The sequence below is a fragment of the Mus pahari genome, chromosome 3 (assembly GCF_900095145.1).
Source record: "Mus pahari chromosome 3, PAHARI_EIJ_v1.1, whole genome shotgun sequence".
Lineage (NCBI taxonomy): Eukaryota > Metazoa > Chordata > Mammalia > Rodentia > Muridae > Mus > Mus pahari.
The window spans coordinates 105,536,129-105,550,749 of NC_034592.1; the positions used below are offsets into that span (position 1 = coordinate 105,536,129).

The window sequence follows — 14,621 nt, forward strand, 5'->3', positions numbered from 1 at the left end:
ATAAAGATTTCAAACAAAGAAAATGTAAAGGTAAGAAAGAGTCAGGAGGTTCCAGGACAGCCAGGGCTACACAGAGAAACCCTGTCTCAAAAAAAAAAAAAAAAAAAAAAAAAAAAAAAGAAAGAGTCAGGAGAAAAAAAATCAAGTGACACTCTAAAGAAATCATATCCTATGGGCAAAAGAAAAAATCAGATGCTCGGATCACCTGTATTAGCGGTGATTTAAAAAAGAAACAACAACAAAAAACACCCAGGGTCACCCTTTTTTGGTCAGCGTGACTAGGACACAGGGCAAAGGTACAACCTCACTGAACAGCAATGTGGCTGGACAGTAAAACCCTTCAACAGCCTTTGAGTAGTAATTTTATATGTAGAAACCTGTATGTACTAAAGAATTTATCTGAAAAAAAGGCATCAGGTTTATGTTAAAATATATTCAAGACCGTTATTTATAATAAGAAAGAAATGCAAAGACAAGTTCATTGTCCAAAAATGAGAGCATAGTAATTTAAGTGGGGCCTGTTTACTAAGTGAAATCTTGTGCCAACATTGAAATGATCACTGTGTCTAAGGATACAGGGGAAGTCTCATTACACAAAGGCAGTTACAAAACACAGACATTTTCTGTACTCCTACACAGAGCAGGAGCAAAGACTACCTGCCTGATAACAATGTAAGAGTAGATAGAAAGAGAAAGAAGAAAGAAACTGAAGGAAACATGACTGGGTTACCTACAGCCACTTGTGGGCAGTCATTTTCCCGTATGCCCAGGCTAGATCTATGCTGGTGTACCTAGCTGAGAGTTGCAGGTGGCTTCCTTCTTTTTGTTTGAGACAGGGTCTCACTACACAGCCCTACAGGAATAGAATGAACACACTGTAGATCAAGCTGGCCTTGAACTCACAGAGATCTGCTTGCCTCTGCCTCCCATGTGCAAGGATTAAAGGCGTGCACCACCACCCACAACCGAAGCAAAGTCAGGCACTATAAAAGACTGGTTGTTAATGAACTGCTTGATGCAATGCTTGTCCTGCACCTTTGCCCAGAATCTGGGGAAACACAGTAACTGGGGTGCATGAGGGTAAAAGGCATTGCTGTCTGATCACAGCCTGTCACAGTTTCTTCTCCTAATCTGAAGCTCCAGACTGAAAGATTTATGAGTTTCTAGAAGTCATCAAGAGGTAGGAGAGAACCAGCTCTACAAAGCTGTCTTCTGACCTCCACATATGTAAAGCCTGAGGCATATGTACTTAGCATATGAGAGGCCCTAACACTGCAAAAGGATGAATGGAAGAAAAAAAGGAAGAAGGAAGAAAAGGAGAGAAAGAAGTCTAAAAGAAAGGAAGGAAGAAGAGAAGGAAGGAGGGAGAGGGGAGACAGAAAGGGAGGAGGGGGAGAAGGAAGGAAAGAGTCCTAGCTGATATCTAGAAGGCAGATAATCCTTGTCAAACAGGGATGTCAATCTACCACAGCAGGAGCTGAACCTGTGACAGCTGCTGGAATTACAGGGTGAAGAGTGCAGCCCAAGGCATAAGTGAAGGAGACTTAACCACGGAAGCTCTCGGCTCCAATTCTGACTTTTCTTGGCAGGCCAGAGGCTAACATTTCTTGGTTTTCTATTTCATTAGTAAAATCTGAGCCCGGATCACAGTCATATACTTGACTAAGCCAAAGGATTTACTTAAAAGAGTTCCCAAGCCAAATACCATTCAACATCCACTGTTTACCTAGAGAAAGTCTGTGTATTTAATACTGAGCAGAATACCTGTCAAGTTACTGGAGACTTGCCGACACTGAACCAAAAATTCAAGCCAAGGGTGAGCTTCATGTAGTTCTTTCTTTTCCAAAAAAGGACAATTTCCAGGACTAAGTCTATATTTAAAAACAAACACACACACCTTTGGATCAGCACATGGGGCACGAATGCTGTGAGCACACTTGCTCACATGATAGCTAACTCCAGAAGAATGCTCTCAGTGTAGGAAGCTAAGATAGCATCTGCAGCCCAGGCCAGCCTGGGCTACACAGCAAACCCTGTTTTCAAAAAACCTGAAAATTAGCTGGGACTGTACCTCAGTAGTAGAGCGCTTGCCTGGAGTGACAGGGCCTTGAGCTGGATTCCAGTAACAAAAAAACAAAAAAACAAAAAAAAAAAAAACCAAAACAAAAACAAAAAGAAGAAGAAGAAAGAAAGAAAGAAAGAAAGAAAAACCTCATAAAATCCAGCACCTGTAATCTCAGTGCTCAGGAAACTAAGGCAGGAGGATTGCTGTAACTTTAAGTCCACCCTGAACACCTGCCATTCACCACGAGTATTCCCATTCATATTCATTCTCTCCCTCCCTCCCCCCCTCTCAATATATTAAAAACCATACCTAATGCTGCTATTACTGATTCAATAACAATTAGCAATGGCCACAGACAAAATTCTACATGTCAGTTTTGGGTGGACATATGTATGAATTCTCAACTCTCTCTGTTCTTTAAACTCTTTAGAAGAAAAGTGTTCTCCATTCTTTTTTTCCCCCGTGCAATGCTGGTGAATGAACCCATGGGCTTGCACATGATAGACAAGCCCATGGGTTGTCTCTCTCTCACTGGTAGCCATCCCCAGACACATTATTTATTCTAATCTCCAGTAACTGCAAAGGCTAATAGATGCTATATGAAATAATTATCAATAAAACCCACAGCTGTCCTTACTTGAACATCACCCTGTGACAACAGATGTGCTAGGTGTTAGAGCAGGAAAAAACACTTTAAAAGGATCAGTTTCTCAATCCTTAATGTTTTCTCAAAGCAGTTCAGGGGACACACATAGCAGCTGATGCCTTTACTACCAGAATTTAGGAGGCAAAGGTAACCCTCTGTGACGTTTGACCAATTCTGTCTACACAGTGAGTTCCGGGGCTACATGGTGAGACCTTGTCTTTAAAGCAAACAAGCTCGCAGCCGTTCCTGTCGGCAGGCACATGGCACACACCTGTAATCCCAACACTGAAGCAACAGAAGGAGATGCCAAGAGGTCAAGCTCATTTTAAGACCCACTCCCCCCCAACACAGCACTCACTTGTAATAGTCAAGATAGACATAGAGAAGATGCTGCAGGCCATGCTCCAAACAGTAGAGGATGAATCGGGAGTGAAAGTCGCACCCTGCAGAGGATTTGTACCTCTGCACGGGGAGGCTGTCCTGCATTACGCCCCCAATCCGGCTCAGCCTCAGGAGGAGGAGTTCAAAGTCTTCCAGCTCAGATGCAAGAAAAATGCCACTTCTGTGGAGCAGGTTTGAGGGATGAGAAATTGAAGAAGTGTGAGGTTCAAATCAGACACACTTCCACAAATCTGCTAAGAAGCCACAGCACTTAAACACACCAGCTACTGAACAAGACGGAAGCCTGCACTTAGAATATTACTTTTTAGATATTTACTACTGAATGCGTCATAACTGCCAAACAGAAAGAGCATGAAAAACACACCGAGACTTAAAAGACACACTGTGTGAGGGTCCGAGAGACAGCTTGGTGGTTAAAGCATAGCTGCTCTTCGGGAGGACTTGGGTTCAATTCCTAGCACCCACATGGTGGCTACACAGAGAAACCCTGTCTCAAAAAATAAACAAATAAAAAAGTGAGAAAGAAATCTTTCCCTATGTTTCCTGGCCATGTTTATATAAGAGTTCCTATTGCTAGGATGAAACACCATTATCAAAGCAAATGTCAGATGGGAAGGAAAGCTCTGATTTGGTTTACACTTTCACATCTTAATCCATCACTGAGGGAAGTCAGGCTGATAAAGCCATTAGAAGCAAGCCAGTAAGCCGCACTCCTCCATGGCCAATCCTGCCTCCAGGTTCCTGCCCTGACTTCTTTTGATGATGCTGTGGAGTGTAAGCCAAATAAACCCTTTCTTCCCCAACTTTCTTTTTAGTCATGGTGCTTCATCACAGCAATAGCAATCCTACGACAGGTGACTATAGCTTGTGTATTGCTGACATAGAACTAGTCAGCACACTGGCCATTTGTGCTTCCTCTTTGGTGAAATGTGCACGAATTGGTTCTAGAGTCCCATCTCCTCAGACCTAACCTCCCCTCTCCCCCTTGCTGTGTTTCTGGATGCTCATCTGTCTGGTTGTGATTCGCCCAGTCAGGAGAGAAGAGAGGAGGGGTCAGAGAGATTGGCTGGCCGACACCTCCCACTAAGGATCCTGCCAAACAGTTCTCTTGGTTTCAGTAACTCCTTCCCTGCTGCCTGAGACATCTGGAAAGCAAGCCTCCATGGTCCTCTGAGGTCTTGGAGCTACAGCTTCTTCCAAGTTCTTATGCGTGCACATCTGACATTTAGGTTTCGCCTCTACCCAGAAATGATTCAATGCGCAGGGTTACTTCTGTCCAGACATCTGCTCACCTGCTCATTTATCACTAAGTGAAAAGATCACATCCTCATGCTCTGTGGGACCACTCTTGCTGGATACAACAAACCACACATGTCCAGGTCTATTTCTGCTCCTACTCTTCTGTCTTTCCTACTGTCTGGGTCACTGCAGCTTTACAGTAAGCCTTGCTGTCTTTACAGCAGGTTTTTCCTATGGATTCATGACTCACATTTTCATACATGCATTTAAAATCAGATTGTTCTAATCTATTCAGAAACCCAAACCAAGACCCGCTGGGATTGCTACTGAGGCCACACAGTGCCCAAAGAATAGTTCAAGAGGGACTGGCCACTGGCTTTTCTTATTCCAAATCTAAAGAGAATGCTTGTATTTTTGTCATCATTTGTATAATGTTGGCCAGAATAATTATTTTTGATTTCAATGATTTTATTCATGCTTAGATTGTCGATTTTTATGAATCTAATAGAATGTATGATTTTCCCTTTAATATATTTACATAATTAAAAATATTTATATAAATAATAGATATCATGCTCTTCTCTCTGTCTCTCTCTCTCTCTCTCTGTCTCTCTCTCTCTCTCTGTGTGTGTGTGTGTGTGTGTGTGTGTGTGTGGTTGATTAGTTGTTTTTTTTTTTTGTTTTGTTTTGCTTTTCAAGACAGGGTCTCTCTACATAGCCCTGGCTCTGTCTTCGAACTCATGTAATCCAAGCTGGCCTCGAACTCAAACTCAGAGATCTGCCTGCCTCTACCTCCAGAGTGATGGGATTAAAGGCGTGTGCCACTGTGCCCAACATGAATTAACTTCTCAACTTACATTAAACCAGATAAATTAGTTTTATTAGATATTTTCTTTATTTACATTTCATCCTGGTTTCCCCTCCGAAAACCCCCATCCCTTCTCCCTTCCCCCTGCTCACCAACCCACCCACTTCTGCTTCCTGGCCTTGGCATTCCCCTATACTGGGGCATAGAACCTTCACAGGACCAATGGCCTCTCCTCTCACTGATGAGATAAATTAGTTTTTAAACAACCAAATACTAAGGCAAATATTTTGATTAGACAAATTCTACATTATCTTATTTTTAGTAAGTAAGAAGAGCATTAACTCAGTGAGAAGAACAGAGACCAGAGAACCAGATGTTGAAGGGCCCCAGCCTGTAAGAGAGGCTTAGGCAATGCTCTTCCCTCTCCTGGCTCTGGCTCTGGAAGCTGTGAGGCCAGCAGAGCATACTCACACCCCAGCATGTACAGACAGAGGAAGAGTGGAGGACACATGCTGATGTGCACACCTAACTTTCCTCATGGGAAGACAGATCAGACTGAGCCACATAAAACTACTCAGCTACTGCTGACCCACATGATCGCAAATTCACACGGGTAAATCTTGTAGAGTTATTTTTAGAAATGAGCCACTCTATCTCATTCCTACTGACTTCTGCAGGCCAAGGCCATCACAGCACAGTGTGGTGACTGACTGCACAAAAAGAGTGCAGACAGCTACAGGACACCTGATCCCGGGGTAACTAAGTCTCGCCTCCAGCCACTTGCTCCTTAAACTTCTGACAGTTCTACATCAGAGGACACTACAGCAAGTTCCAGGCCAAACAGAACAACAGAAGGCATGAGAAGTTCCAAGGAGAGCCTCCATCTGCAATTTGAGAATCTGTTCACCACCCCATGGCATTAAAAACAGATGATTTCAAACAACAGCTTAGAACAATACCCTTTGGATGTTATGTCAGAGCAGCACTGCACTGAATCGGTGGCAGTTTAGAGGGACAAGCACAGGTGCCCCATGACACTGAACACAGCTGGGGCCTGCAGGCCGCAGGTAAGCAGGCTCCCCTTCACAGACATGTTTTGATTCGATTCCCTTCCTTCTGGTCGCCCACCTGCTCTGATCCTGCAGCTACAGTACCTGGCCAGCTTGTCTAAAATCTCATTCCTCATGTGACTGTGGCAGCAAGTGCCCTGCTCAATGATGTCAGCACTCAGAGGGGGCCACTTGCTCTGCTGAGGTGACTCAATTTCCTGTGTCTGAAATTCTTCCATCCACAAGCTGATGCTTGACCAGTCATGGTGAGCCGTGAGGTGTCTCCACAGGGCTTCTGGGGAACATGCTTTGTATTCTACATGAAGAACAAAATACCTTTTAAACCAGCAGTGAACTATGGTTACTGGCTTCTTATACTCATAACATGTGTGATTTATTCAGGCCCTCTACTTTTTTTTTCTTAGTTTGCTTTGTTCATTTTATAATCAATACTAGAGACAGGAAGAGTGACGTGTTCCTCACTACCAGGAGTTAGAATGAAGTGGGCACGGGGAGTTGTCAACTCTCTTCTCTGCCACATCAGAGTTTAGGCTTCGACAGTGAACATCAGTTTGATGCTACAGGCTCATCATTGCTCAGCCATCAGCTATGCTCCAGAGGCCCAGTGCTACTAATCCCCACTTTACATAAGAAACTCAGAAACTGTGTGGACAAACACACTGCCACTGTGGAGCTGGAATGACAACTCTGAGCTATGATGATATCCATTCCTTTAACCCTGTGACTTCTTTCTTTTCCAGCACCACGTTATAAATCCACTACATTTTATAAGCAAGAGGTCTAATGCAATGACTGGATTTTAAACAAACTGAACCTCCCCCCAAAAGGATCCTAAAGAGGAAACCCCCAAATACTAAAACATTAGTGCCTAACTTAATCCCCATTTAATATGTTCATATCTCTGGCCTTTTTATACTTGCCTTTTGGACTTATTCTTGGGAGAAGGATACATTCCTGTGTTTGCAGATCCCACCAGTGAGCCCAATTCAATGCAATCCTGTGGTCCTGTTTGTGAAACTCATCTTTTTTATCATATTTGAGGAATGTGTCCAAGACAGATTTGTGTTTGAAACAGTCCTGATCCTTTATCCAATACCTAAAACAGTGACATTATAGATACATATTTTTTAATTTTGAAGGAAAAAGCCATTTCTTTTTACCTGCTAGAGGTAGAGTAAAACTGATTACAAGTGCTGAAGTGAGAGGGAGTTTCTGATGCCCTTCTTTAACATCAGCCTTTACCTTCCGGCACACTGGATGCTCAGTTCCACAGTTACTACAAATGGGGTGTTACCCATGATCCTCTCCATTATCACCCGAGGGACTGATGAACCTACCTGGGGAAAACCTGCATCTGTGCATTTTCCTGGAAGTGTCCAGAATAAAGTGTTTCAAGTTGATGAACAAAGTCTACAGTTCTTCTTTCTTTTGCGGAAAAACATTTCTTTTCTTTTAAAATTTCAACCTTGAATAAAAGCAATTAGAGCAATGACCACACAAAAATCCGGAACAGCTGTAAATGCATGAGACTGAGTGCCAGTTAATAACTGTACTGTGGGTTAGAGAATGTAATTCAGAACAGTTGTAAATGCATGAACAGCTGTAAATGCATGAGACTGAGTGCCAGTTAATAACTGTACTGTGGGTCAGAGAATGTAGTTCAGAACAGTTGTAAATGCATGAACAGCTGTAAATGCATGAGACTGAGTGCCAGTTAATAACTGTACTGTGGGTCAGAGAATGTAGCTCTCCAGTACAGTGCTCCTTTAGCATGCCTCAGGCCCTGGGCTTGATCTACAGCACCACAGAGAAAGTCAAGGGAAGGACAGACAAGGGAGAGGAGAAGAGGAGGGGAGGGGAGAGGAAGGGAGGGAGGGAAGAGGAGGGGAGGGGATCTGTATTCTGCAGTACATGCTTTTGTTAGTGATAGGACAGTTTTCTGGAGTTGCTTTCTCTCCCTCCACCATGTGGGTCCCAGGGATGGAAGTGAGGCTGAGAGGCTTGCAGTAGGAGCCCTTATCTGCTGAGCCACCTTTCCAATCTTATAATCTGCACCTTTACATTAATATACAGTCACAGAAGTCCTCCTTTATCATAATGTCAAGTACCAAAGTAATCACAGTCATTAAGAAAGGACTACGCCAGACATGGTGATGCAGGTAATCCCAGCACCGGGCAGGCAGATCTCTGTGAGTTCAAGGCCAGCCCGGTCTACAGAGTGAGTTCCAGGACAGCCAGGGTTACACAGAGAAACCCTGTCTCGAAAAAAAACAAACCAACCAAAAAAACAAACAAATAAGGATTGTCAAATTTATTTATGGTTTTCCTAGAAAATAAAATTATTCATTTTAAAGTTAAAAAAATTACCAAAGTGATCTAATAATAATGTAAACCATAACCAGACATGCTTATAATTCCAGAAAGCTGACACACCAGGATCAGGAGTTGGGAGGCCAGCTTGGACTACATACCAAGATTCTGTCTCAAAATGAAAAATGGAAGCTACATGAGTGTCCCCTTGACTTACCAAAAAGTCCCGTATATTTTTATCAGTTGTATAAAAGCATATCTTAAGCAACTCATCTTCCACACTGAAGCCCTAAAATAAATGGAAAATTAAGAAAACTTAACTTTGTAATGAACCTATTTGAACATAAATATGCTAGCCTTGGAATATGCTCTACTACAGACAAGTATCCTGCTAGAACTGCACACCACTTCTGTTCTTGGGAATATTTATTTTCTTCATCATTTATATGTATTGATTGCTTGTCCCCAAAGCCCTTAGTACTTTTCCAGAGCAAAGACAACACACAGAACAATTTAAGGTAATACCAGGCAACCAGAGCCCAAGACGACAACAAATTGCCGTGGTGGTTTACTTGAAAGTAAAGGTTGGGCTGGAGAGATGGCTCAATGGTTAAGAGCACTGACTGTTCTTCCAGAGGCCTGAGTTCAATTCCCAGAAACATGGTGGTTCACAAGCATCTGCAATGAGATCCTCTGCACTTTAAGAGTTACCCAGGGTAAGACTCCAGCCACACGGACGAGAGCCAGCGCTTAGCTCAACCCAGGAGCCCTGCTTCTAGATGTCCTTTCTCAAGTGAGCAAATCCAGGGAGCATGGAGCCCTAGGCCGTAGAGGCATAACCCACCAGAAAGTCGCTCAAGTGGCGACGTTAGGGTCCCCTGAAGAGTACAGAATGTCCTCCAGCAAAACTGAGGCCCGTCTGTGAAGACTTCTATGAAACGGAAGCCCTATGTCTTCTATGGAAAGCACAGTCTAGGGGGAGGGGGTGTGATTCACATGTATAGTTTAAGCACTTGAGAGGCTCAGGCAGAAAAACAGTGAGTTCAAGCCAGCCTGGCCTACATAGTGAGACCATGTGTAAAAACAAACAAAAACAAGGGATGCCAGGTGTGCTGGCTCATGCCTGTAATCCCAAGACACTGAAGCTGAGGCAGGAGGATCACAAATGAATCTAAGGTGGACATGAGCTAAAGGTGAGTTCTAGGTCATCCTGGCCTACAGAGCCTTAGAGGCAAACAGATTATCACCACTCACCATGTTCCTCAGGAGCCTGGAGGCCTCCTCCACGTTGTTCTTTTTTAAACTGTCAAATGCCAGATCTAAGCCAATCCTAACCAGTTCCTCCAGTCGTTGAGCGGAATGACCAGTAATCCTAAAGAAAGTTTGTGCCTCTGGTATTCTGTTATTTAAAATGGCATCAGCAATAACTTCCTAGGAAAAAGAAGAAAAACATAAGTTTAAGTTCCTTTTAGTTGTATTATACTGATTATCAGTATAGAATGTATACATGCACTAGATAGCCACTAAGGGGCCTCTGACTGAAAATCTACGAGCTGACTGGAGCAGATGGTGAGCAGCTTAGGGCCTCACAACCATGGGAGACACAGAGAAAGCATGGTTACAGCCCTCAGGGATGAGGGCTGTGTCAACAGCTACAGGAGACAGAGGGAATGCATCAGAATAAGGAGAAGGACCACAACAGGGCTGGGGGCTTGAGGATGGGACTTCTTAGAGACAACTGATAACTGATCAGAAGACAGGGATTCCAAAAGGAGGGAACACTGAGTGTAGAGATGCAGAACAGAAAACACCAGGGCAAGCCTTCAGAGACTCCACACAACTCAATATAACAAAGAAAGCACTGGCAGGAAAAGCGGATTCCTCCAAGAGCCTGTGCATTCTGTCCTGAAGCTCACAAGGAACCGTATTTCTTATCATCAGACACTTTAGGAAGCATGGAAAGGACTGAAAATAACTGAAGGTCACATGGGGAGGGGAAGGGGTAAGGAGGAATCAGTGATTTTGAGAAAGGATTGAGGACTGCTGATAGTGTTCTAGAAATTGTAAAGGGAGGAACGCTGGAAGAGGCCTGTAAGACAGAAAGCAGGAAAAACTTAGCAAGAAAAGTAAGCCTCTGGGCAGGGCTGAGTAAGAGCGCAGGAAAGGCGGGCCACAGCACGGCCCCGCCCCCCGCACGGCCCCGCCCCCTGCACAGCCCTGCCCCTGCACACCAGCAAATCTGTGTTCTCCTTTTAATCTGCTGTGCTCAGCGAAGGCACCAAGGGATTGGCTTTGCCTCTACAACACCACAGTCTACATAGGGAGAAGGACTCCCTGGTCCCCAAGTCATACAGAAAGCAGCATATTTTAAACGAAATATGCTCTTTTCTGTGAAAAGAGAAGTGACAGGTGGACACACGGAGGATTTAAATGGCAAACATGTTCATTAGATTTTATAATGACTAGGACTGGTGATGGCGTCATAGAAGATCCCTGAGACCTGACTGCCAGAAGTAACTGTTTATCCAGAAGTCAAAAAATGCATGAGGCCATAGCGCCCTGGAGGGGATGGGGCAGAGGCAGGCCTACCCACGACGATCTTGGCAGTGGGGTGGCCGAGGTGGGAGGACCATGAGCTGTAGGATACAAGGAAAGCTAGAGAGACCTATCTCCAAAATACATAAAAAATAAAGCAACGTTCCAGGCCACCAAGGCAGGGCTGCTGGGAGAGGCTGGTCCTGTGGCAGATGGCTCATTACATCGGCAGGATCTAGCCATATAGATCTGAAGCCAGGCCCAAGAGCTCACATCAGTAAAACCTGAAACCCTGGCCAAAGGTTCCACACCAGTGTGCAGACTCTAAATCCCCTGTCTTAGGTCTCTTCTTGGGCTCCCTGAATCTGGCAGAGATCTGATGCATACACACTCACTTACCTCAAAGCTGAGTTCCTCCCAAACCTGGTCCTCCTTCACTGTGACGACACCTTCATTTACATCAGATTCATCTATGGCATCTCCTGGTTTCCATGGAAACTTTATCATAAAAGTCCGAAGCTCATTGATGTAGCTGGTCAAAATGGCCACTCCTTTCTGTAAATGCTCATCTAGCTCTGTGAAAAACATCAGTGTGTCAGTTTGCATGTGCATGCACGAATGTGTGCATATGTGTATGTGTTGCATGAGTATGAATGTGTGTTTTCATGTGCATGAGTGTGTGTGTGCATGCATGTGTAAACAGGAATGGAAGGAAAAAGGAAGGAGAACATACCATGACTTGTTGAAACAAATTCTAGAAATTGTCAAATTCCAAAACAAGTATTTTCAAATGATAAACCTTCCCTTCCTACAAGTAGCTGTGTTTAGCACAGTCCTCTTCATTCTCCCTCCACACCTAATCCCTAGATCTTCCCGCCTGTGCCCCTAGAGTCAGACCATCTCCCTCACTCACCTTTCTTTGCAGCAGTATGTCCTGCCAGCTCTGCTTCCATTTCTCTTCTGACCAATGACAGGCAGCATTGGCCCCCACTGCTCTGACCAATGGCATGCAGCCCTCACTGTTCTGACCAGTGGCATGCCCCACCCTCACTGTTCTGACCAATGACATGCAGCCCTCACTGTTCTGACCAGTGGCATGCACGGCCCTCACTGTTGTTCTTACCTTCAGTGTGAACAAAAAGCTCCCTTATCTGCTTGTTAAGGAAAGACAGTGTGAGGTGAAGCAGCTGCTCCGCAAAGTGTTTGCTTTGGGTTTCCGAGTCACTTTCTCTAATTGCTGAGCATAGTAAATCCAGGGCTGGGCTCATCTCTTCTACCTCTGAGAACGAAGGAAGAGATTAACAAGGAAATACCAGACTGCCTCCTGACATGACACATCCAAAATGTTAGTTGCGGTATCCTGAAATATAAACAGGCCTAATTACTTCCTGAGCTTGCACGCCTTTATGAAGGCTTATTACTTGCAAACCTCAATGGCTACACTCACAAATAAACATTTACTGGTATTACTACCATTACTTTGCAGACTTGGTGCTTTATGAACTCATTTTTTGTTTTTGTTTTTGTTTTGTTTCGAGACAGGGTTTATCTGTATAGCCCTGGCTGTCCTGAAACTCACTCTGTAGACCAGGCTGGCCTCGAACTCAGAAATCCACCTGCCCTGCCTCCAAGTGCTAGGATTGAAGGTGTGCGCCACCACTGCCCAGCTAAACCATATATATTTTTTAAATTGAGAAGTATTAAAAAAAAAAATCCAAGCAGAAGAAAAATCAACCTTACTATCAAGACAGAAGCAGGTTAGGAGTTTAGCCCAGCGACAGAGCACTGGTCTAGCACATGCAAACTCCTAGGCTTGATCCTCAGCACAAAGAAAAAAACAGGGGGGGGGGGTAAGGAAGAGAGGAGGAGGGAGGGAAAGAGATGGGGGAGGAAGGGAAAATTTTTATGAATTTGATTTCCTTTCTCTTTTTTCTTCCTTTTTCATTTTGTTGTTGTTATGTTGTGTTTGAGACTAGGTCTCACTATGCAGCCCTGCAGGCTGGCCTTAAACTCACTCTGTAGATCAGGTTGTCCCCGAAAGCACAGTCTCCGCCTGCCTCTGCCTCCCAAGTACTAGAATCAAAGCCCTGTGCTTGATTTTGTTGATTTTGAGACAGGCTCTTATTATACAATCCAGGCTTCCTTCAAATTTACCAGGTGGCACAAACTAGCTTTGAACTTGCAGTCCCCTGTCTCCACCTTTAGAAATGTTGGAATTACAAGCATGCAGCACCAGGCCTGCCTGTGAGAACGCCTCATTGTATTTTATGTGTATGAGTGGTTTTCCTTCATGTCCTTCAGGTACGGATATGCATCATGTGTGTGCCTGGTGCCAAAGGAAGCTAGACAAAGACATCAGATCCTAGGGGCTGGGGTTACAGACAGTTGTGAGACAGTATGTGGGTGCTGGGGATTGAACCTAGGTCCTCTGGAAGAGCACTGAGTGCTCTTAACTACTGTGCCGTCTCTATAGCCCCTCTTTCTTATTTTTAACCAGAGGCCAGAGGTGTTTGATCTCTTGGAGCTAGAGTCACAGGAGGGTCATGAGCCTCCTGACATGGGTGCTAGGAATGAAACTCAGGTCCTCTGGAGGAATATGGACTGTAACAGCTGAGCCATCGCTCCAGTCTGAGCTGATATTAAGAAAAATTTTCAGAGGCAGGCAGATTTCTGAGTTTGAGGCCAGCCTAGTCTACAAAGTGAGTTCCAGGACAGCCAAGGCTACATAGAGAAACCCTGTCTCAAAAAAACCAAAAAAAAAAAATTTTTTTTTAACTCATATTCTCACAAGAACACACACCAGTAAAGCGATTGTTACTTTCTCCATGTAACTAGAGTGCAAATTCATAAAACTTGTCTGAGGACAATTTACTAAGGCAACTTTAACTGCATATTGCCTCAAAGTATGGCACTACTCTTAGAGCTAGAAATTCCACATCTAGAATGTATCCCAAGTAAATGACTATACATAAGTATACACACACACACACACACACACACACACAGGGGAAAGGGGGAGAGGGAGAGGGAAGAATGAACGTTTATACCAGGTGTGGACAGGTGTGCACAGCTACACTGAGCATGAAGGCCACAGGCTACTTCCTAGCTCAGGAGACACTGAGCCTCAGTCTCAAAAAACTGCAATCAATCTCAATGTTTAATAAGAATCTGGTTGGGTAAATTAGGATAATAGTTTATACAAGGAAATCCTATGCCACTACAATTAGTAACCTAGTATGTTATGCAAAGATAGCTACAATCTCTAGCAAGAGGAGGAAATGCAGCTTGTCATCCCACACGCAGGGGAAGCACTGTTACACAGCTCCTTTAAAGCAGTGCTTCTCTACCTTCCCAATGCTGCCACCCTTTAATACAGTTCCTCATGTTGTGGTGACCCCCAACCATACAATTATTACGTTGCTACTTCATAGCTGTCATTTTGCTACTGCTGTGGGTCATAATGTAAATATCTAATATGGAGATTATTTGATATGTGACTGTGGGAAGCCAGAATGAATCGCCACCACAAGACAGTGCTGGCTCCCT

General features: G+C 44.1%; 1 protein-coding gene across 1 annotated transcript in view; it reads right to left on the bottom strand.

Annotated features, from left to right (window-relative positions):
• Spg11 (SPG11 vesicle trafficking associated, spatacsin) overlaps nt 1-14,621 on the bottom strand; it is a 64,163-nt gene that overhangs the window by 30,521 nt on the left and 19,021 nt on the right. Inside the window, exons 9-17 of the mRNA XM_029535749.1 lie at nt 12,199-12,354; nt 11,475-11,650; nt 9,795-9,971; nt 8,758-8,829; nt 7,568-7,695; nt 7,151-7,326; nt 6,315-6,525; nt 3,070-3,273; nt 1,765-1,871 (exon numbers count right to left, since the gene is read on the bottom strand). Of these exons, the coding sequence (XP_029391609.1) occupies nt 1,765-1,871; nt 3,070-3,273; nt 6,315-6,525; nt 7,151-7,326; nt 7,568-7,695; nt 8,758-8,829; nt 9,795-9,971; nt 11,475-11,650; nt 12,199-12,354 (1,407 nt within the window). The remainder of the gene's footprint in view (nt 1-1,764; nt 1,872-3,069; nt 3,274-6,314; nt 6,526-7,150; nt 7,327-7,567; nt 7,696-8,757; nt 8,830-9,794; nt 9,972-11,474; nt 11,651-12,198; nt 12,355-14,621) is intronic.